Source organism: Hyperolius riggenbachi, chromosome 10 (assembly GCF_040937935.1).
Source record: "Hyperolius riggenbachi isolate aHypRig1 chromosome 10, aHypRig1.pri, whole genome shotgun sequence".
Classification (NCBI taxonomy): Eukaryota; Metazoa; Chordata; class Amphibia; order Anura; family Hyperoliidae; genus Hyperolius; species Hyperolius riggenbachi.
In genome coordinates, this window is record NC_090655.1 from 210,602,245 (window position 1) to 210,626,717 (window position 24,473).

At 45.3% G+C, this 24,473-nt stretch overlaps 1 protein-coding gene across 1 annotated transcript in view; it reads left to right on the forward strand.

The window, feature by feature from the left end:
* The window catches only part of LOC137536782 (zinc finger protein 850-like), a 182,663-nt gene that overhangs the window by 3,947 nt on the left and 154,243 nt on the right, over positions 1-24,473 (forward strand). The window contains exons 4-7 of the mRNA XM_068258985.1: positions 4,511-4,622; positions 6,671-6,775; positions 6,875-6,982; positions 9,088-10,301. Coding sequence (XP_068115086.1) covers positions 4,511-4,622; positions 6,671-6,775; positions 6,875-6,982; positions 9,088-10,301 — 1,539 coding nt within the window. The remainder of the gene's footprint in view (positions 1-4,510; positions 4,623-6,670; positions 6,776-6,874; positions 6,983-9,087; positions 10,302-24,473) is intronic.

The following is a 24,473-nucleotide window of genomic DNA, read 5'->3' on the forward strand; positions in this document are numbered from 1 at the left end:
GTGATTAGTCACAGATGAGGGGGAATTAAACTAGGCTAAACTCTCTAAATACATACAGGGTGCATTTATCTCTTTTTTTTCCTTCTGTCCTGTGCAAGAGTTCAGTTCCACTTTAATGCATCCAGCTGGCTTTTATCAGATAATCAGTAACAGCAGACACTAAAACTCACATATACAGTAAGTGTAGCTTGTCAGGAACAGGTATAAGAAAGAAAAAGGATAGACAAATGAAAGCATTTGTTGTGTGACCATTATCTGCAAGGTAGAAACTCAGTCAGTGAGTAATACAGATACTCATTGTGGAAACACCAAACACCAAGCCGCCTCAGTGCTGCTGAGTAGATTTTTAGTCTGGAGGTTCACTTTAAAGGACAAGTGCGAGTTGAAAATAAAATCCAAGCTCTACTTACCTGGGGCTTCCTCCAGCCCCTGGCAGCCTATCTGTCCCTCCCCGGAGTCCCGGGTTCGCCTCTGTTGCAGATCCGGACCGCGCTGGAGGAAGCCCCAGGTATGTAGATCTTGTTTTTTTTTTTCAACTTGCACTTGTCCTTTAAGGCCCGTACATACACTAGATTAAAGTCGGCTGACTACCACCTGTGCTTACAATGTGGCGTGTACAGCAGCACACGACCCCTGTCCGCCACCCGGCCCTCATCCGCCAGGCGGATCAACTGGGCTGAGTGATGGCTGAAGCCTCTGTGATTGCCCCGCCCACCACATAGTGTCACATGAGTACTACTCTGCCCATCGATGTTGTGTGAGGGATCAGGTCCCGACATCCATCCTATGTGTGTACGGTCCTTTACTTGTACAGCTGATGATCCTGATAAATAGGCACTAAAAGGCTATTTCTGTTTTTGTTCACTATGTTGTCAGCTTCACATAGAACCCCAGAGAGACTTATTTCTGTGCAATGAACGTTTTTTTTGTGGTATACTGTTTCTGCGGAGAGCCTATCTGTAGCTTGTGTCCGCAACAGAATTCCCGAGCTGTTGTTCCTGTGGGGGTAAAACTTCACTGTTAAGGTCATTATACATATATAGATTGCTACCCAATGTAGCAAAGCGATCGATCTCCCTCTTATCCAAATCTGATCTGAGTGGTATCAGATCCCTCCGCACGCTGCACACAGATTTTCAATAGGTTTCAGCATGAACTCAGCATCGATCTACTGCCACTCCTCAGTGGTCTCCCTTCAAATGAAATTTTTCGTCCAGGACGATTGTAATTGTGATTTTTTTTTTTTAATTGATTAGAATTATGATCGAAGCAGCATGTTGTGCTATATATCCTGGCAGATTCAACCAGTGTGATGCAATCTGCCGGGAATCCATGGGGAAAATCCATGCTTGTTTGGCCTACTTCAGAGAAATTTCACAATTGTGATTCAGATTCTGTAACACTATTCTAGGTTTAGAAATGCTTGTTGGTAAAAGTACATTAAAACAGCATGGTGCAGATAGCTACAGACATGTGGAAACCAAAAGGCCTCATACCTAGTAGGCACATTTCTGTGTGCTTTTTGTAATGCATGTCTTCCCAATTCTCAAGTGCATGCGTTTCACTGTGGCAATACTGTTATTGTGTTCCTACCAATACGTTGTGGAGTAGTGTGCATTTTATAAACTTACTACCGCATGCATTTTGTGCACTAAGCATGTTATAGCATTAGAATGCAAGTGCACAAAAAAAAAACATTGAAGGAAACCGCAAACGTAGCATGTTTTCATTAGCCTGAAAAGGAACCTGAGGTGTGAGACCTATGGAAGCTGCCATATTTATTTCCTTTTAAACAATGCCAGTTGCCTGGCAGTGCTGCTGATCTTTCTGGTCAGTAGGGTGTAATTCGCACACCTGAAACAAGCATGCAGCTAAACTTGTCAGATTTTTCATAGACATCTGATCTGCATGCTTGTTCAGAATCTATTGCTTAAAGTATTAAAATGCAGAGGATCAGCAGGACAGCCAGGCAATGTGCATTATTTAAAATTAAACAACCATGTCAGCCTCCATATCCCTCACAAATCGGGTTCCCTTTAAAAGCATGTTGTATTGGTTGCAAGACTAAGACCATGCAAAGGTTACTGTTTACCCTCACCGTCCCTGCTGAACACTGTTCAGTACTGAGCACGTCTGTGGAGTCGGAGTTGAGGAGTCGGAGCAAATTTCGGTACCTGGATTGGGTGGTTTCATAAACTGAGGAGTCGGAGTGGGATGATTTTTGTACCAACTCCAAAGCCCTGATAAGTATGAGACTAAGGAGTCGGAGTCAATGAGTCTGAGCAATTTAGTACCTGAAGTCTGAGTCATTGGTTTTAAAAACTGAGGAGCTGGATGATTTTTGTACTGACCCCACAGCCCTGGTATTGCGGTAGTACCATGCAGCAGGTGGCTGCATTGTGCAGCGGCTTATAGCAGAGCTGGTGTCCAGCTACCCCTGTCATGTATTTGACAACTTCCTCAGCAGATCTACTATGATGCTTATCATTTGCAGCATGTGTACTACTTGTGTACTGAATGGGCACAGCAGGGGCCTTGTTTATGTAATCTTATCACAATATTGAAATTCTCTTTGAAGTTGTGAAATTACATTTTGTATCTTAAGACAGCTTTATAAAAAGTATCACACTTTTGGTATTGTCTCACACTTTTGAAAAAGCAGTCCTGCCCATCCTCAAGCACAAAACAGAAGCCCAATTAGACCCGTATCAATTTGCTTATAGGGCAAATAGGTCGACCGACGATGCCATTAACATCTGTCTGGAGCTTGTCAACAATCACCTCGACAAACCAAATTCATATGCCAGGGTCCTCCTCCTCGACTTCAGCTCGGCTTTTAACACCATTAGCCCCCATATGCTACAAGAAAATCTGGCTGAGCTCGGAGTCCACCCAACGCTTCAACTGTGGATCAGGGACTTCCTTACAAACAGATCTCAGGTTGTCAAGCTGGGCTCTATCACCTCACAGCCAAAGATCACCAACACAGGGGCCCCACAAGGCTGCGTCTTGTCACCATTCCTGTTCTCCCTTTACACGAACAATTGCAGATCCTCAGCGAATTCTGTCAAGGTAATCAAATTTGCGGATGACACCACTATAGTCGGCCTGATCTCCAACAACGATGATCAGGCATACCGCCACCAGGTTGACAGGATTTGCCACTGGTGCAGGGAGAACAAGCTGGTCCTCAACAACGCAAAAACCGTTGAAATCATCATGGACTTTAGGAAGCATGTCCCCACCCCACCTCCACTGCACATTGAAGGGATGTTGGTGGAAAAGGTGCCCTGTGCCCGCCTCCTGGGCACCACCATCCACCCTGAAGTAGAAGGCAAACACTGCCTCGACCCAGATGAAAGCCCAGCAGAGGCTTTACTTTCTCCGCCAACTGAAGAAGTTCGGCATGTCCCTGAAACTCCTGATGAACTTCTATACCGCAACCATTGAATCTGTCCTCTGTTCTTCCATCCTTGTCTGGTATGCTGGCTCCACTGAAAGTGACAGGCGCAAACTACAGAGGGTCATCAGGTCAGCGGAAAAGATAATCGGGCACACACTCCCTGCCCTGGACTCCCTCTACTATGCCAGACTACGCTCCAGAGCAATGAAGATTGCCAAAGACCCCTCACACCCTGGCCACCAGTTTTTCAATCAGCTCCCCTTGGGGCGGAGGTATCTGAGGTATAGGTCCATCTCCACAAAGACCATGAGACACAAAAACAGCTTCTTCCCCTCAGCTGTAAACTCGCTGAACTCAAACTCTGCTCACGCTCTCCCCCCGTAGACTTTCTGCCTGTAACCAACCTAGTTTTGGAGAATTGTGGTATATATATATATATATATATATATATATATATGTGTGTGTGTGTAGGTATATGTGTTGTATTGATGTCTATTATGCCCTATGTTCTGATGTCTCAGATGTTTCAAAGTATATGCCCCGTATTCATGTGCCAAGCCCAATTCCAGGCACGACCCAGTCGTGCTTGGCGAAATAAAAGTGATTCTGATTCTGACTCACTGCAGGATCAAACCCATAGTCTTTAAGGGGAGTGCAACAGCTGAAAAGAGGGATGATGCACTCTGTGCAGTATTCAACAAGGGAAATAGCTGGCGCATCCAAAGTTAATCTTTATTGGTTCCATGTAAAAGAATATGGCCAATGTTTTGGAGCCACGTAGGACCCCTTTATCAAGGCAATGTTTGCTCAAAGGCAAAGATCTGTCTGCTGCTGTGCAAAAGTTCCTGCAAAGGAAGTGGTAGTCTGACTCCTCTAAACACTCGCAGAGAGTGACGTGTAATGTCTGGGATCAGCAGCAGATCTTTGCCTCCGAGCAAACATTGCCTTGATAAAGGGGTCCTACGTGGCTCCAAAATGTTGGCAATATTCTTTTACATGGAACCAATAAAGATTAACTTTGGATGTGCCAGCTCTTTCCTTGTTGAATATAGCTTTATAAAAAGGCCTTTGAGTAAATAATTGGGTTGTATGACACTTTGTATTTAGGATGAAAACCTCATTGATATTAAAGTTGAAGTGAAGGAGGAAGCAGAAGAGATGGTCGTGAGGGAAGATGAGTCGAGTGACGAGAGAGAGATTCCTCCAGAGATCAACACAGGTGGCGGATATGTTATGTATTCTATGTTGCTGTACAGATAGATTGTAACAAGGAATAAGCACTAAGGGCTCAGACACACTATAAGCGCTTTTCTGAGTGTTTTTCGATTGCTGAGTGCTTTTAAAAAATCGCTCCTATTCACTTGCATTAAAATCTGTCGTAAAACCGCGAGGGGCGTAAAATGTATGCGATCACATCGATTGTTACGCACTTTTACCATGATCTTAATGCAAGTGAATGGGAGCGATTTTTTTTTTTTTTTTTTTTTTTTTTTTTTTTTTTTTTTAAACGCTCATATAAATAAAAGCTTATATTGTGTCTGAGCCCTAAGAGCTTGTTCACACTCGCAGCACAAATTGCAAAGGTGATTGCGATCTTGCTGTTTGAAATGTTGCGATTTTGCTGTTTGAAATGTTGCGATTTTGCTGTTTGAAATGTTGCAATTTTGCTACTATTTGCTATTGTGATTCCAGTCAATAGAATGAGAATCACATTGCAGTTGTCCCCAAAATGCTGCATGTTTGCATTATGCAAATCGCAAATGTTGTAGTGAGAATGATACAATAGGGATACATCTGCACATCGCTTTTGACGATCGCTGGCAATCGGCAAAGCGCTGAAAAGCCCCTGTCTTTGCATGGCGCAGTCCTCTAAAGCCATGCTTACAGTGAAAACTGTTCTCTGTAAATTATATATTTTCTTCATGTAAGTTATGTAATGATTAAGAAAAACCTTTGTATTGCTATTTGCTGTTAATTACTAGAAAATATTTGACATTTAGAATCTCAGTAATCTTGATAGTTATTCTTTAATCACAATACAGTATGATATGCCAGAATGTACCGTTCTGCTTTAACCACTTGAGGACCCACCCTTTACCCCCCCCCCTTAAGGACCAGCGTTGAATTCTGTGATCTGTGCTGGGTGGGCTCTACAGCCCCCAGCACAGATCAAACACAAGGCAGAGAGATCAGATCACCCCCCTTTTTTCCCCACTAGGGGGATGATGTGCTGGGGGGGTCCGATCTCTCCTGCCTGCATGTGACTGGCGGGGGGGGGGGGAGCACCTCAAAGCCCCCCTTTGCGGCGAAATTCCGCTTCCCCCTCTCCTACCTGGCCCCCTGGCGATCGGGGCTGCACAGGACGCTATCCGTCCTGTGCAGCCTGTGACAGGACGTCCCCTGTCACATGGCGGCGATCCCCGGCCGCTGATTGGCCGGGGATCGCCGATCTGCCTTACGGCGCTGCTGCGCAGCAGCGCCGTACAATGTAAACAAAGCGGATTATTTCCGCTTGTGTTTACATTTAGCCTGCAAGCCGCGATCGGCGGCCCGCAGGCTATTCACGGAGCCCCCCGCCGTGAATTGACAGGAAGCAGCCGCTCGATTAATTAGCCTGCAGCTGGCGACGCAGAACTGCGTCGCTGGTCCTGCAGCTGCCACTTTGCCGACGCGCGGTATGAGTGCGCAGTCGGCAAGTGGTTAATGGCACTTTTTAGGAGGTAGGACCTTCAGAACTAGATTGTGGAGCTGCGGCGATCCTGCTACAGATAGGGAAATGGAGGCATAGCAAGGAGAGGAGATTGCACACTCAACTATACTTAGGAAAATGGCAGTGGGAAGAGATGAGGCAGGGAACACCCTTGTCTTTCAGTTTTCTGCACGCATTTTCCTGCATACTTTTTCTGCACACCAAGTGTGTTTCTATGCAGGAAAACGCGCGGGTTTTTTCACAGCAGTTGATGTAGTTGATAGAGAAAACTGACAAAATGTGCAGAATCAGGATGCAGAATGTCAGTTTTTTTTCTGCGCGCGAACAACATATTAAGTGTGTACTAGCCCATTGATTAACATGAGTTCTCAGTTTTTCTGTGCAGAAAACGCGCACGAAAACAGACAAGTGTGTTCCCTGCCTGAAAGTTGCAGGGCAATAGTAAACTAGTCGGCACTAGCTTTGTGGTTATTAGTCTTTAGCAACAGTTTAACAAATTGTTTTTTATAGCATACATCTTTATGTGTTTAAAATGTTTCAATCTTTTGTGGTCATAGACCCTGGAAACCTCAGACTGACGGAGCGAATTGTTAAAGTCGAGCTCAGGGAAGAGGGCTATGTGAGGATTAAAGAGGAGGAAATTCCTGTAGACATCAGCACAGGTGAGGAATAGACACTAAATAGATGAAACTACAGATGCATATACACTTGTTTCTCATACATCTCGGCACAGGGTGCATCACTCTCATCTTCATTCACAGACCCCGGAGACACCACAGGAACTTGCAGTGATGTAAAAGGCGAGGAAGAGGAGGATGAAATGCCTGCAAGGCTTAAAGAGGAGGAGCTACCTCTAGAGATCAGCACAGGTGAGTGATAAGTTACACATCCTCTTCGTTCAGTCACCAGGGCAATCTCTCATCCTCTGTCAGTCTGTCAATAAAAAAAGTTATCAGGAAAAAATATGCATGGGTTGGGTAAAAATAAAGAGCGCCATTTAACTTCATGATTTTTTTTTGTTTGTTTGTTTTTTTGGTTTTATTTTTAATTTTGGCACCATTCTATCATATTATATACATTTGTGTATTTTTCGCCATTCTTTTATTTTTTTCCCCCTTTCTTCTACCACAGGGTGTTTCCCTTTTACATCGATTCATTAGATGGACTTAGTATGCATTTTTCATTTGCATTATTATCTTTATTATTATGTTACTATTGTGCACACACTATCCTCCTCTTTATAAGAAAGGTTTTTTTCCTTTTGTTATCTGCTGATCTTTATAGCATTCGGCCTTAAGTGTTGCAGCTAGGTAATGTTCATTGACTACTGTATATTGTAAGATGCTTGTATGCACTAATCTGGGTCTATACAAACTGCTGTGACATGTTTGGTTGGCCTTAAGTATTTATTTACAATAATGTGTGTAAATAGTTATCCTATATAAAAAAATGGTAGGGTAGCTGCGTCCTCCATCTGCATACGTGCCAGTGTCTGCCGTTTTGCACATGCACGGCCAGTGGATCCACCACCAGGGTTGGTTGGTACATAGGTAACCTGACTGAGGCCTGGGTCTGACAGCCGGAACAGAAAAAAAGGGCATCGCAGGCCCCTTGAAAAAAAAAGGGTGCCGTCATGACTTCCATTATACAAGCCACGATTTGCAGCAATGGAAGTAAATTTTGGATGCAGGGAGTCAGCCAATAGAATAGCAGGCGGCAACTCTTGCCGCTATGCAAATTGCAGCTTTTCATAGCGGCAAAACTTGTGGCTCGCTATTCTATCGGGCACCTTCTTGCGCCCAAATTTACTCCCATTGCTGCAAATTGCGGCCGGGGGGAGATTAGGTCTAGGCACCACCGGGGTGGCTTGGTTTTGGCGCCACCGTGGAAGGGGGGGGTGGGGGTGACAGTAAAGTTGGGCAAGGAACGCGCCCAGTAAAATAGCGGGCGCAATTTATATAGCAGCAAGACTCTGCGCCCGCAGTTTTGTTGGGTGCCTCTCTGCACCCAACTTTACTGTCATTGCCGCAAATTGGTGCTCAGCGGCAGGGGGAAGGCTAAGGTTTTGCCACCACCGGTGGGGGGGGGAGTTGGGGTTAGGCATCACGGGAGTTAGGCACCACCAGGAGGGGTTAGGGTTAAGTGCCACGTGGAATGCATCAGTAGAGGGAGGGTTCTGTGTGAGAGTAAGTTTAGGTTTAGTCACAGTAAAATATCAGTAAAGATTGCCAATATTTTGCTATCAAAATCCAGTAATGGAATATCGCCAATTTTAGGGATATTCTACTAGCGGCAAGTACCTGCACCCTTTTTTCCAGGCGCCTTTTTTTTATGTACGTCTGGGCAGAGGATGCAGGGGTGGCGGAAAGGCCTTCCAAGAGGCTGGCGGCTGTTTTTCTACCACCCCTTATTGTAATAATGGGCCTATAGTCTAATTAAACAATATAGAAGCAGTTCATTTGTGGCATTTATTAACTTGGGTGTGCAGTGTCATATACTGTATCTATTATAAACTTATTAGGTGTTATATTAATTTATAGTAAGTTATATTCTAGCGTCAGTAGAGGGAAATCTCTGAATAAACTAGAGGCTTCCCAGATCCTTCATGACCCCTCTAGTGCTGGCCTGCAAGCACAACCGCGCTTTCCTCCATTTACGAGCGTAGCAACACTGCGCAGGTGCCAGTGGGTTCACACCTGCGCAGTAGTATAGAGCTGCTAGCACACATAGGAAAAACGTGCATGAGTGGCACCATGCCACTGCGCAGGCGTGGGCCATAAATTGCATCTCCACACACGAAGGAGTGGCCGTGATGAATCCTCGACTTTAATATCCAAGATTTTTCAGAGGGTCCTAGCATAGCGCAAAAGGGACGTAAGGAGACTGAGATATGTAAATTTTTTTTTTTTTTTTTTTTTTTTTATAAAAGGTTACAGGTACCCTTTAAATTTTCTTTTTCTGTTTTCATCTTTAGATGGACGGTATAACAGCAGTATCCCTGAGGAACATGTCTTCTCTCCAGATGATGAAATAGAAGATGACACGACATCGGATTCCTCAGAAGAAAACTCCATAAGCCATTCATTGATATCGGATGAGGGGCCTTTTCCTGATCCCCCGCATGTTGCCCACCACAAAGCCCATGCCGATGGTGAAATGTTCCAGTGTTCACTGTGTTCTGAATGGTTTCCTGACATGGCACAACTGATCTCACATCAGCGCTCCCACATAGTGAAGAACAGATATTCATGTCCCGAGTGTGGGAAACGTTTTAAAAGCATAGGAAATTGCATCGCGCATCAAAGGACTCACTCGGAAGAGAAGCCATATTCATGTTTTGAATGTGGAAAGTCTTTCTCAAAGAGATCTTATCTTTTTAAACACCGGAAAACTCACACTGGAGTGAAGCCATATTCTTGTTCAGAGTGTGGGAAGTGCTTCACCAAAAGAGGACATCTCATTACACATGAAAGGTCCCACACAGGACTGAAGCCACATACATGTTCAGAGTGTGGGAAATGTTTCACGAATAGAACATTTCTTTTCACTCATCAGCGAACACATACAGGAGAGAAGCCATTTTCATGCATGGAATGTGGGAAAAGCTTTACCCAGCGAGGACACCTTATTTCACATGAAAGAGTTCACACGGGAGAGAAGCCGTTTTCGTGTCGTGAGTGTGGGAAATGTTTCTCCCACAAGTCGTCTCTTTGCAGCCATGAAAAAATTCACACTGGGGAGAAGCCGTACTCTTGTTCTCACTGTGGGAAAAGGTTCTCTGATAGCTCTAAACTGATACAGCACCAGAAAATCCATTCTGAAGATCGCCCATTTTCTTGTTCTGAATGCGGAAGAAGTTTTAATGACAGATCTGCTTTTATCCTGCACCACAGAGCTCACATTGGGGATCTCCCCTTTTCCTGTTCAGAGTGTGGGAAAGGTTTTACCAATAAAGCAAACCTGGTCCAGCATCACAGACTCCACACTGGAGATCAGCCGTACACGTGCCCTGTATGTGGAAAGTGTTTTACGTATAAATCTGCAGCAGTTAGACACGAGAAAAGCCACACAGGCGAACGCCGGTTTTCATGTACTGAATGTGGGAAACGGTTTGCACAGAAATCCTCCCTTAAGTCACATCTTGGCACCCACAAAGGTGAAGAGGTTCCGCAATTGGGTAATTCTGAATAAACGTATTATAATGTATGACTCCATTTTACCCATGGGCAACCGCAGGCTTCGTGTTTCCTGCCAGCATCTATTATGGCTTTTTTTGCTTGGCTTTGGCATGTTCCAGGAAAACATGCACCTATACCATGCTGGCTACATTCGGGAGTTGAACATCACTTTGTGCTCCTCTTATCAGTGGATTTTTTTTGGTTCAGTTCTTAAACTGAGACTATTCCCACTGTTTGTCATATCAGCATTCTGGATGTCTGCTCTGAAAATATTTTTATCCTCTGACAATATCTGCTTTTTCAATCATGACTTATCTTCTAATTTGTATATGGTCATAGGCATTGTTCTGCTGCCTGCCTGATCTTCTGCCTAGATGTTATTTACAGCTGTATATGGCCTTTACTAACCTCCTTGGTTTTCACTCACATTCACACAGACTAGCCGTCCGGCTCTTGTTGTCGGTCTTCCTTGTTTTAGCTAGTTGTCCTCTATATTATTCTCACGCCTTCCCTGACTATCAGTCTTATTATCTGTGTCCCACCTGCCCAGCTTTTCTGCCTGATTCATGAAAACCCTTCCTTCTGCCCACCTAGCCTTTCTTCCTGATTCATAACATGGCTTCCTCCTGCCTACCCCGCCTTTCTGCCTGATTCATGACAATGCTTCCTCCTGCCTACCCCGCCTTTCTGCCTGATTCATGACAATGCTTCCTCCTGCCTACCCCGCCTTATTCATAACAACCCTTCCTCTTGCCTACCTCGCCTTCCAGCCTGATTCATGACAATGCTTCCTCCTGCATACCCCGCGTTTCTGCCTGATTCATGACAACCCTTCCTCCTGCCTACCCCGCGTTTCTGCCTGATTCATGACAATGCTTCCTCCAGCCTACCCAGCCTTTCTGCCTGATTCATGACAATGTTTCCTCCTGCCTTCCTAGACTTTGTACCTGGTTGCCAGATATACTTGTCTTCTGCCTGTCCTATCCTTCAGCAACTGTCTTATGCCTTCCTAAGCCTGTTGATTGCCATCTGTGACCACTCACCTTGCTTGACTCTTGTCTATCAACTGTATGCAGCATTACTTAACTTAAAATATGTTTTGGTAACTCCAAGCTAGTCAGGGTCATCCTTAAAGTATAGCTGACTGGAGACAAAACTACCTAAGGTATGCACAGAGGCATGTTTATGCTGGATCCAAACACCTCTGGGCTGTGTCTGTTCCTTTCTTTGTCGTCCCCCCGTCCCCCCAATCTCTGTAATTACACCTTGATAAAGACTCTCGGCTAAAGTCAAATTTTCAGACAAGAAGGGGCAGGCTTGCTGCGGTGTACTTCCTTATCACCCTCTCATTCCCTCCTCAAGGAGAGGAACAGACAATGCACAGAGGTAAGTGGATCCAACATGACCGTACATCTGTGCTTACTTTAGTTAGCTTTACCTCGGGTCAGGTATCCTTTTTAACGTACAATGGGGGCTCTTCCCAGCGTGATGTAAAGCATAACCAGAATTGTTCAGGGCTGGACATATTGCTGAGATAGATAGAAAAGGCCTCTTAGTTCAGGTCAAACTGTACTAGTTTTTTATAGTGGCATAAATAAAGAGTAAGTTACAAAGAGAAAAAGGGTGGGAGGGATACATCTATCTACAGTATTTATAAACACAAATCCAACTTCAAGCAAAAGGGATTATCGTATAACAGTCCTCGTAGTAAAAGGCAGTAGTCCATCCCTGTTTCAGAAACTTTATGATGGTGCTATAATAATGTGACGGCCAGTCAATCCTAGCACATGTAAGGTATAGCACTACACAGTAAATTATAATGCCAGAAGGCGTGCTCTTTACATTCTTATAGCTGTCAGTTTCTTGATCTGTTGACTATCAATTTTTTGCACAGCAGCTACCACAGCCCCCCAGACACTTTTCAGAGATGTATTCTGTTTTGCTTCCTCGTAAATATACCATTTAATTAGGGCCTACAGGTTCTCATTAGGATTTAGGTCAGATGTAGAAGTGGACCATGTTATTATCCTTTCAATTTGTAGGCTTTTTCTGGATAGCCACACAGTGTAGTACTTTAACACATGAGATGGAACATTTTCCTGCAGAAAAATAATGGTCTTCTTTAAAGAGGCAGACTTTTTTGTATGGGATCTGAATTGAGCCTATCTATTTGGTCCGTCTAGAGGCACTCTTATCTCATCAGTCCATAATCTTTTTTTCTTTCTTGGCCCAGACGTTTCAACTTTTGTGTCTTGGTTATGGGTGGTCAGCTTTCAGCTTTAGCTTGGCCGTGTCTCTGAGCACCAAACACTTTGTACTTCTCGGCACTCCAGGCAGCTTTCAGCTGTGGAATATGACAGCACTAGAGAATAAAGGGTTCTTGGCAGCTTCATATTTCTTCTTCAATATTTCATCTTCAATGCTTAATTTGCATATCTTGCGACCCTGTTGACTATTTTCAACAAACTGATGGTTCTGTGATCACGCCCCAATATTTTAGTAATTTCAAGAGTGCAGATATTTTATGTAGATAAATGAAAGGTCATGTACCTTGGACATGCCAGTGGTAGAGCACCGTTTAAGATGAATGGCATACAGCTGGAAACATTAGATTTGGAAATATTGCTACAAGTTAAACAACCGTATTCAATGCCAAGTGCAGCAGCTAAAGCAGATAACACTTTAGGATCCATAAAATGGGAAATAAAATCTTGAGATGCTAGTATACTTTTCCCTCTGTATAAATCACTTGTGAGGCCACATCTGGAGTATGGGACACAGTTTTGGGTACCGCACTATAGAAAGGACATTGACTTTCTAGAATGGGTACAAATGCTGGCAGCTAAATGAATTAGAGGGATGGAAGGTCTCACTTACCAAGAAAGGTTGGACAAGCTGGGCTTATTTAGCTTGAACTGAGAGTTGACCTGATTACCCTCCTGAGCGGTATGGACGAGCTCAGCTCGTCCATCACTGCCGGAGGCTGCCGCTCAGGCCCTGCTGGGCCGATTTTTATGAAATAAAAAGCAGCACTCACAGCCGGCACTTTGCCAGCCGCGTGTGCTGCCTGATCGCCGCCGCTCTGCGGCGATCCGCCACAAGCAGCGGCGAAAGAGGGTCCCCCCAGCCGCCCGAGCCCTGCGCAGCCGGACCAATCAGTTCCAGCCAGCGCTAAAGGCTGGATCGGAGGCGGCTGATGTCAGGACGTCGGCTGACGTCCATGACGTCACTCCGCTCGTCGCCATGGCGACGAGAAAAGCAAAACAAGGAGGGCCGCTCATCGCGGCCCTTCTTGTTACTTCTGATCGCCGGAGTCGATCAGAAATATGCAACAGGAGCGCCCTCTAGTGGGCTTTCATGCAGCCAACTTTCAGTTGGCTGCATGAAATAGATTTTTTTTTTATAAAAAAAAAACCCTCCCACAGCCGCCCTGGCGATCTCAATAGAACGCCGGGGAGGTTAACATGTATAAATAAATCAAAGGGCAATATAAAGGCTTGAAAGATGAGGCTTTGTCTCTGGGCTTTTACAAAGGACAAGGGGACCTGATCTGTGTATGGAGGAAAAAGGTTTGCCATCTATTTAGAAAAGGGTTCTTTACAGTAAGAGTGGTTAAAATGTGGATTATTTTCCCACAAGACGTTATGGCAAATTGTTGGACAGATGTATTTTTCAGACAATCTTACTATGTAATTAGCTGCATACCTCTGACTTTTTACAATTCTTGATTTTCAGAGTCCTTTACATCTTTTTGTTGGCCCATTTTGGTTAGGGACAGAAGCTGCCTAATAATCATGCCTTACCTAAAACACTTGATTTCAAATACAGCTTGGAGTTGGAATATATACTGTACATAAAATGATTTGGTTAAAATACTCACAGTGCATAGCATCATCATATTAGTTTGTACAACAGGGTTGGATTATTGGGATTTGTCACCAGTATTGTTATACAATATTCCATGTTGTTAAAGTCAGGAGTTCTGCTTAATTTTTTTTTTTTTGTATAGGATATTGCTTTGCACGCTTCGATTCTGTATATACTGGCACTTTTTGGGATTAAAATATTTCTTGCAATTATACATCCTTAGATTCTTTTTTTTTACTAGTAAATTTATGCCGGTTGGGTATTGCACAGTTTGTAGTGTAGATTGCAGTGGGGGAGATTAGTACAGACATGGGTATGGGCAAAAAGTGGGGAGATTAGTACAGACATGGGTATGGGGAAGCAGTGGGAGATTAGTACAGACATGGGTATGGACAAGCAGTGGGGGAGATTAGTTCAGGCATGGGTATGGGTAAGCAGTGGGGAGATTAGTTCAGACATGGGTATGGGCAAGCAATGGGGGAGATTAGAACAGACATGGGTATGGGCAAGCAGTGGGGGAGATTAGAACAGACATGGGTATGGGCAAGCAATGGGGGAGATGAGAACAGACATGGGTATGGGCAAGCAGTGGGGGAGATTAGAACAGACATGGGTATGGGCAAGCAATAGGGGAGATGAGAACAGACATGGGTATGGGCAAGCAATGGGGGAGATGAGAACAGACATGGGTATGGACAAGCAGTGCGAAGATTAGTACAGACATGGGTATGGGAAAGCATTGGGGAAATTAGTACTGACATGGGTATGGGCAAGCAATGGGGGAGATTAGTACAGACATGGGTATGGGAAAGCATTGGGGAAATTAGTACTGACATGGGTATGAGCAAGCAATGGGGGAGATTAGAACAGACATGGGTATGGGCAAGTAGTGGGGAAGATTAGTACAGACATCAGTATGGGCAAACAGTGGGGAAAGAAGTACAGACATGGGTATGGGCAAGCATTGGGCAGATTATTATTATTATTTAGTATTTATATAGCGCCATCTTACGCAGCGCTGTACAGAGTATCCGGGCACCTCTAGCCATTTTGTAGCTTCAGGCAAGAATATCTGGGACTCGTCAGGAGCCTCATAGGAGTAATGGAGCTTGGTTTTTCTCAGCCTCTTTTGCTTTAGCACAGGTTCATCTCCTCACAAATAACCTTTGCTGAGATCTGTGCAGAAACAAATCCATTACCTCTAATCAAGTAAGGAGGCTTCTGTTTTTTCAGAAGGTCTACAGCAACATCCAACTTCATGGATTTTCACTGCATCAATTTGCTTACAATTTTGATTTTCTGAAGAACGTCATACCATACAACAGTACAGATCAAAAAACGGTATGACTCCACTTCTTCAACTAAAGATTGCGCCTCTGCCTGCACTCCAGGGTCAGAAGAAGTTTCCCTCACTTGAAGAAGAGCCTCCCTAATATTTCAAGCCTGGTATCTTACAGCTTCTACACTTTCCACCTGACTCTCCAATCTTGTTTCAGACCATGATTTCAGTCTGATGGTGACCTTGCTTTTTAAAATACTCCATCTCTGAGTAGAAGCTGAGAAAAGTTTGAGAAGATTTTGTAGGTAACCAAAATAGGTATTGGCCTCGGAAGAGTTTTTAGCTGCATCAGCAACCACTAGGTTTAATGTGTGTGCTCCACAGGGCACAAAAAATGTCCTTGGGTTGATTTCCAAGAGTTTCCTTTTCTTTCTCATATTTGCACCATAATCATATGACTGTCCTCTACAGTCTTCAAAAGAGATATTTATCTTTAAGTCTCTTGAAAATGAGAGATGCCAGGCCTTGGCCAGTAGTTTCTTCTGCTTCAAGGAAACTCATAAAATGCTCTTTGATTTGAAGACTTTCAAGGACCACAATTCTAATAATCACTGACATCTACTCCTTGTGGCTCACATCATGTGTACAATCCAAAACGATTGCATAATATTTAGGATCTTTTATTTCTTACACAATGGCATCTGTAATTTTGCTTCCAATACAGTCAATCAGCTCATTCTGAATAATAAGTCCCAAATATGTAGTGCGACTGGCTTCCCTTTGCACTAATATGCTATTTGAGTACCGGGTCAAATTGAGCCATAAGTTCCACTTCCTTTAGAAAGTTTCCATTGTTTGGTTGGAAAAGGGTCTTTGTTTTGCCTCTCAGAGCAATATTTCATTCTGCTAGTGACTGAATAATAGCAACTAAACTTGTTAAGACTGCTCGCCATTGTTTATTTTCAGCATCATAAAGTTCCATTTCTACTTTATCGTCTTTCCTTTTTGAAGCCGATCTCTAATTATTTCCACATTGTCATATACTTATGATGCTCTGCACTGTTCTCATGTTGCTTTAAATGCTCTGCACAGTTCTTCCAATCTTGAAATCCGTTCTTAATCAGACTGAATTCTTTGTTGGAGAACAGCTTACAACAAAAGCAAAATCCTCTGTTACTTTTTTTTAGAATAAATGAGCCAACTTCTCATTTTTTCACCATTTACTAGAATTCTGTGGAAGAAGTGGTGTTGGTAGCATCTCCCATCTTTTCTTGGAAAAATCAATACATATTTAACATGATATGGTCCACTTCTCACCAACTCATCCCTTACACTATTTGTAATGACTGGCCAATCAGCAGGGTGTAGAGGTGCTGCTTTGATAGGGGTCACACACCCATCTTGCCATACGCCTCTGTAGCTTTTTGTAATTCAACAAGTACTTCGGAAGACATATGTTTTTTTAGATATTGTATCTGCAGCCTCATGACTTGCTGTGATTCCTGCTGTACTTTCCTGTGCTAAAGGGACCTCTGCAACTACCTGCACTTCAGATTTTTTCAGATGTTTCTCAGCACTTGTCTCAGCAGTACAATGTGTGGCCTCCTGTGTTTCAGGTCTTGCGCATGATGCAGTTTCACCTGTGTGAAAAGACAAACACTTATGTAGCATGAAATCCTTATAATCTCTATTTTACGCTAATAAAGAATAGAGGGTAGAAAGTGATGTACATGTGATCATTACTCCAGATGGCCCTTCCTCACTGGGTCCATTAGTGGGGTCTGGAGCTGGTTTTGAGCATTCCAGGTACTTCTTCATGGCGTCTGTAAAGTATTCAATGAATTTACATTAATCTACACTCTTAAAGCACCTCAGTGGAAAATTAGATACTCACTGATTAGATAGTCACTGAAAGATCCTGGTCCTATCACTAACCACAGTTCTGCACGTTGTAAAACCTCAACTCTGAACAACGAGATCGATCATTTCCACTGCTTTACTAACCTAATTACTGAATGTTTTAGACCAGGTCTAAAACATTTGGTAATTATTAGTGAATTCCCTTTCGATGCAACTGATGTACACCAAACCATCAGTAGACTAAAAACCATCAGTAGACTAGTCTAAACTGCTTAGTGAATTGAGGCCATTGTTTCACAAGAAAAGCCAAGTATGTTTGTGGTTTCCTAAATATTGAATCCATCATTTTGTTACACCCATAATCATGACTCACTCCAATTTGTTTAAATATTCTATAATACCCATGTAGAGGCTAAGCAGATCTCTTGATACAATATGATATCTCGTGTCTTCATCATGTGTCACTAATGGATCCATCCAATATAGAGTTGTAGGTTTCTCTTGTAGTCCGGGCACACAATGTATAAACACTTTCATTTGTAAATAGAAAACTTTAACTAGAAAATGTTCTTAATCACATAGCATCAAGCAGCATGGTTGCAGATTGTGACCTCAATTTCTTAAATGTACAGTTAAGGACCTCATCTTGGTCATTGGAATACTCAGAGCTGTGGAGTCAGTACAAAAATTGGCCTCCTCAGTTTCTGAAACCACTGTCTCAGACTCCAGGTACCCAAAATTGCTCTGACTCCTCAACTCCGACTCCGAATCCACAGCCCTGGGAATACTGTCCAAATCCAATGTTTGAACTACTAGTTGTACTTTTTCATCAGAAGGAAATCCCATTGTATTACAATAAGACTCACTGGCATCTTCTTTTCAGTCAAACAGAAAGTATTTCATATTGGCAAGAGTGAATCCTTAAAATCAGACATTTAAAGTGAGATTAACCTTAACCTGCTGGGCGTTCTGATTCCTGCGGCCGCAGGTTTTTTTTCGCCCAATTTTTTTTTTTTTTATTTTTTTTTTATTATCATGTAGCTAGCCTAGCGCTAGCTACATGCTTCTCCCCTTCCTGCTCCCTCCCTCCCACCCTTCTGATCACCACCGGCGATCTCGCCCATAAGGAAAACCCTTTCTGAATGGGATTTCCTTTAGGGCTTCCCCCAGGACGTCATCGACGTCGTGACGTCACAGGGACTCCCGATCCACCCCAAGGCGCAGCCTGGCGGCGAATGGCCAGGCTGCGCACGGTGTCTGCGGGGGGCCGTCTTTCGCGGCGGATCGGCGATGAGCAGCGGCGATCGGAGCAAACATGCAGCTAGCACTTTGTCGTTGAAAAAAAAAATTATCAAAATCAGCCCACCAGGGCCTGAGGGGTGCCCTCTAGCATCTCTCGACGAGCTCAGCACTTCCAGAACACTAGGGAGGTTACGTTTAGTCAAGTCTCCTCCTTCAGGGTACCGCTCCATGGCTAAGGCAGATGCAAAGTCTATTCTTGATGCACATTTCCCAAAAGCTTGGCAAATCCTTGTTTATTGGGAGCTCATACCCACCTATATGACGTGCACTACATTGGATCCCTGTTGCTTGACCAAAGCGGCTGAGGGGCCATCGCTAAAGTTAAGGTGAGGTTAACCACTTCCCGACCGCCGTATATACAAATGGCGGCCGGGAAGCGCACCCCGCAAGGACCGCCGTATAGACAAATGGCGGCGGTCCTTGTAGGGGCATGGGCGGAGCGATCGCGTCATCAGTGACGCGATCCTCCGCCGGGAGTCGGAAGCCTGGCATTTTGCCTCTGCTCGCCGGCCACTTAGCAGAGCCGGCGAGCGGAGGAATCTCCGGGATCCACCAATCAGACAGTATAAGGCACTTTGTTAGGTAAACAAAGTGCCTTATACGTGCTTCCTCCTCGCCTCGTGGTCTCATTGCTGCAGAGACCACCAGCGAGGAGGAACCACTCGTAAGTGTATCCAGCAAACAGCTTTTTTTGACCTCAGCCTCCCTGATCACCCACCCCAGGCCTCATACCCCCCCTGATCACCCCAGCAGACCCCTGCCTAGCACCCTTGCACCCCTACAAAACCCCCACCCCCCCCCCACCTGCCACTAACTAGCGACGCTGCCCCTTAGTTTAGGTCCCTAACTGCCTCCTAGTCACCCCTGATCCCCCCCCCCTACCTTTAGATCACCCCCAGACCCCATCCCAGACTACCCCCCTGTATACTGTATACATCTGTATACAGCTACCTTATCCCCTGATCCCCCTCTGATCCCCCTCTGATCACCTGTCTATCACCTGTCCATCACCCCTTAGCACCCCCACCCATCAGAGCAGACCCTAACTGCCCCCGGGGGTAACCGATCACCTGCCCAGGCCCTCGATTGCCCTCATACCCCCCTCCTGATTACATCCCCTGCTCTTTGTTTACATCTGTCCTCCCCAGCAATCACTAACTGATCTTTGATCAGTAACCCCCTGTGTCTGCCTCTCATCAGATCAGGACTCAGTCTGCCCCGTGCAGGCTCCTGATCAACCCCCCACCCCCTCAAATTGCCCTCAGGCACCCCCCCTAATCACCGTCCAAGTGCATTGTATTTGACTGTGCTGCGCTTGTATTCGATTGTGCTGCGCTTGTATTTGATTGTGCTGCGATTGTATTTGATTGTCCCGTGATCTGCTTCGATTGTCCCGTGATTGTTTGATTGCCTGAGACCCCACTTCCCCCCCCACCCAACCCCCCCCTACCACACCCAACCCCCCCTCCCCCCCCCCCCCCCCCACCACCTCCAACCACCACCTTCCGAGTGCATCAGATTTGCTTGTGCTGTGATTGGAGTCGATTGAGCTGTAATTGTATTTGATTGTCCCGTGATCTGCTTCGATTGCCCCGTGATTGTTTGATTGCCTGAGACCCCACTTCCCGCCACACCCAATCCCACCCTCCCCCCATCACCTTCCGAGTGCATCAGATTTGATTGTGCTGTGATTGGAGTCGATTGTGCTGTAATTGTATTTGATTGTCCCGTGATCTGCTTTGATTGCCCCCTGATTGTTTGATTGCCTGAGACCCCACTTCCCGCCACACTCAATCCCACCCTCCCCCCATCACCTTCCGAGTGCATCAGATTTGATTGGGCTGTGATTGGATTCGATTGTGCTGTAATTGTATTTGATTGTCCCGTGATCGGCTTCGCTTGCCCTGTGATTGTTTGCCTGAGACCCCACTTCCCGCCACACCCAATCCCACCCTCCCCCCATCACCTTCCGAGTGCATCAGATTTGATTGTGCTGTGATTGGAGTCGATTGTGCTGTAATTGTATTTGATTGTCCCGTGATCGGCTTCGATTGCACCGTGATTGTTTGATTGCCTGAGACCCCACTTCCCGCCACACCCAATCCCACCCTCCCCCCATCACCTTCCGAGTGCATCAGATTTGATTGTGCTGTGATTGGAGTCGATTGTGCTGTAATTGTATTTGATTGTCCTGTGATTGCTTGATTGCCTCTGAGACCCCACTTCCCACCAACCCCAATACCTCTCAAATACTCCCTTTTTGCTAGGTAGGTGCTCTTTTTTTCTGGGTAGTCTCGGAGGAAAACCCCATAAATTTAGCAATCCAAAATGGCAAGAAGGGGACTTTCCGATGACGAGGTATACAGGTACATGGACCAGTCGGATGAGTTTTTTTGGGAAGAATCATCCGTCGAATCTTCCGGGTCCGAATTTGAACCTGTAGAAAGCAGTGGTTCCCTGACCGATAGTGATGACGAGGCTATGGTCCCGGCTAGAGCCAGGCGTACCAGACCCCAAGTCGTTAGACCGCAGGTGGCGCAGGATCCGCCTCAAGGGCAGCAGGGTGGTGCTAGCGCTGTTGATAGTTTTCTTGGTGAGGCAGGCACCAGCAGCGCAGCATCTCCTGGACTTAGTGCCAGTGCTTCCGTAGACCCTGGCGAAGTGGTGAGCGTCAGCATGGAAGTGGAAACTGGTACGGTGGCAAGTGCAGTAGTACCCCCGTCGCAGCCACCAAGAAGAAGACGGGCCCGTAGTACCCATAGACTCCCAGAGGTGCTGGCACAACCAGATTGGCAATCCCCTGATTCCGCCGCACCCGTAGTGCCCCCTTTCACCGCCCAGTCTGGAGTCCAGGTGGCGACAGCTCATCTAGGAACGGCCCTAGAATTTTTGCAGCTGTTCATCACCCAGGTTCTCTTGGACTTAATTGTGGTTGAGACCAACCGTAAAGCCACACAATTCATCACCGAGCACCCGGAGAGCATGTATGCCCAGCCTTTCGGGTGGAAACCAGTCCAAGTTTCCGACATTACAATCTTTTTGGCCCTTATCCTTCACTTGGGACTAATGAAACAGAATGTATTGCGGTCGTATTGGTCTATGAACCCAGTACATCATGTTCCCTTGTACCCTGCTGCCATGTCCAGGACACGATTTGAGTCCATCCTGCGCTTCCTGCACTTCAACGACGACAAAACCTGTCATGAAAAGGGCCACCCTGCTTATGACCGGCTCCACAAAATTTGGCCCCTCATAGACCACCTGTCCTCAACATTTGCAGATGCTTATATCCCTGAACAGAACATCTGCGTAGACGAGTCCCTCTTACGCTTTACCGGGCGCCTTGGCATCAAACAGTACATCCCAAGCAAGCGCGCCCGGTATGGGGTGAAACTGTATAAGCTCTGTGAAAGGGCCACAGGCTATACATGTCGTTTTAGGGTCTATGAGGGAAAAGACTCAAAATTGGAGCCGGTCGGATGCCCTGACTACCTGGGGAGCAGTGGAAAGGTTGTGTGGGACTTGGTGTCACCCTTGTTCCGGAAGGGGTACCATCTTTTTGTGGACAATTATTACACAAGTGTGGCCCTCTTTCAGCACTTAAAGTTAGAAGGAATCCGATGCTGTGGCACTGCGCGGCCTAGTCGCCAGGGCTTCCCCCAACGGCTCGTTACCACCAGACTTCAACGGGGGCAGAGGGCCGCCTTGCGTACTGAAGACCTGCTCGCGGTGAAATGGAGGGACAAGAGGGACGTTTACTTTCTGTCCACCATTCACACAGACACGACAGTCCAAATTCAACGGGCAACTAAGGTCATTGAAAAGCCCCTTGTCGTCCACGAATATAATGTCAACATGGGAGGGGTGGACTTCAATGACCAGAGGTTAGCGCCCTATTTAATGACCCGGAAAACAAGACGCTGGTATAAGAAAGTGTCTTTTTATCTGATTCAATTGGCAGTTTACAACAGCTTTGTTCTCTACAGTAAGGCTGGGAGAACTGGATCTTTCCTCCAATTTCAGGAACAGATCATTCTGGACATCCTGTATCCAGGAGGTGCCAGGCCCCCCCCCCCCCCAGATGCAACTAGCCGACTGCATGGTAGGCATTACGCCTATCAGATTCCGTGTGCCCCAGGTCAACGCATCCGAAGAAAACGTCGTCGTGTCTGCAGCAGGACTGGAAGAAGGAATGACACCAGTTTTTATTGTCCCCGCTGTCCTGACCAGCCTGGTCTATGCGTAGGGCCGTGTTTTGAGAGGTACCACGAGCAGGTACACTATTAGAACCTAGGGAACTCCAGACACAGGAGTAGGCACACACTCAGTGGTCTTTCGCACATTGTCGCAGGGAGAGGAGAGGTAAGCTTGAAGACCAAACGGGTAAGCATAAAAGTGGGAAGAAGGATCGGTTTCCATGCTTGATATTGCTGATCTGTCCTGGGTTGGCGATATAAGACGGCATGTTTGAATTTCCCTTGAGTGTGGACACCCCCGGTTTATATGTGATTTGGGCCTATGATGATGCTTTAATGCCACACAGAGTCATCTCTATTGGCAGGCATATTGCTGTATCCTACAGGCATATTGCTGTATACTAAAGTTCTGAGGCCCAGTCACATAAGTTGGTGGCTCACCCTGAGTGCAGGGTGGCACGGGGTGTCTCTCTCCTGAGGTTATCACTGCCATTGATGTGGAGGAAGATCTGCCATTGATGTGGAGCAAGGTATGTTTGCCGTTCATTTTTCCTTTCAGCCCAGAGTGCATTACTTGTATACCCAATATAAGGAGTATAGCAGAAACTCCTAATACTGGCCATACATGTAATGATTGCAGAGACCCTAAAATGCCAGGACAGACTCCACAAATGACCCCATTTTGGAAAGAGGACACCCTAAAGTATTATGTGAGGTGCACGGTGAGTTCATAAAAGATTTTAGTTTTTGTCACAAGTTAGCAGAATTTTTTTTTAATTTTTTTTTTAACAAAGTGTCATTTTCCGTTTACTTGTGACAAAAAATAAAATTTTCAATGACCTCACCATTACCCTCATGGAATACCTTGTTGTGTATTCTTTCCAAAATGGGGTCATTTGTGGGGTTTGTTAACTGTCCTGGCAAGTGGGCGGGGTGCTAAATTGTGAGCACCCCTGTAAAGCCTAAAGGTACTCATTGGACTCTGGGCCCCTTAGCGCAGTTAGGGTGCAAAAAAGTGCCACACATGTGGTATCGCCGTACTCGGGAGAAGTAGTATTATGTGTTTTGGGGTGTATTTTTACACATACCCATGCTGGGTGGGAGAAATACCTCTGTAAATGACAATCTTTTGATTTTTTTACACACAATTGTCCATTTACAGAGTTATTTCTCCCACCCAGCATGGGTATGTGTAAAAATACACCCCAAAACACATTGTACTACTTCTCCCGAGTACGGCGATACCACATGTGTGGCACTTTTTTGCACCCTAACTGCGCTAAAGGGCCCAAAGTCCAATGAGTACCTTTAGGATTTCACAGGTCATTTTGCGGAATTTGATTTCCAGACTACTCCTCACGGTTTAGGGCCCCTAAAATGCCAGGGCAGTATAGGAACCCCACAAATGACCCCATTTTAGAAAGAAGACACCCCAAGGTATGCCGTTAGGAGTATGGTGAGTTCATAGAAGATTTTATTTTTTGTCACAAGTTAGCGGAAAATGACACTTTGTGAAAAAAACAATAAAAATCAATTTTCCGCTAACTTTTGACAAAAAATAAAATCTTCTATGAACTCACCATACTCCTAATGGCATACCTTGGGGTGTCTTCTTTCTAAAATGGGGTCATTTGTGGGGTTCCTATACTGCCCTGGCATTTTAGGGGCCCTAAACCGT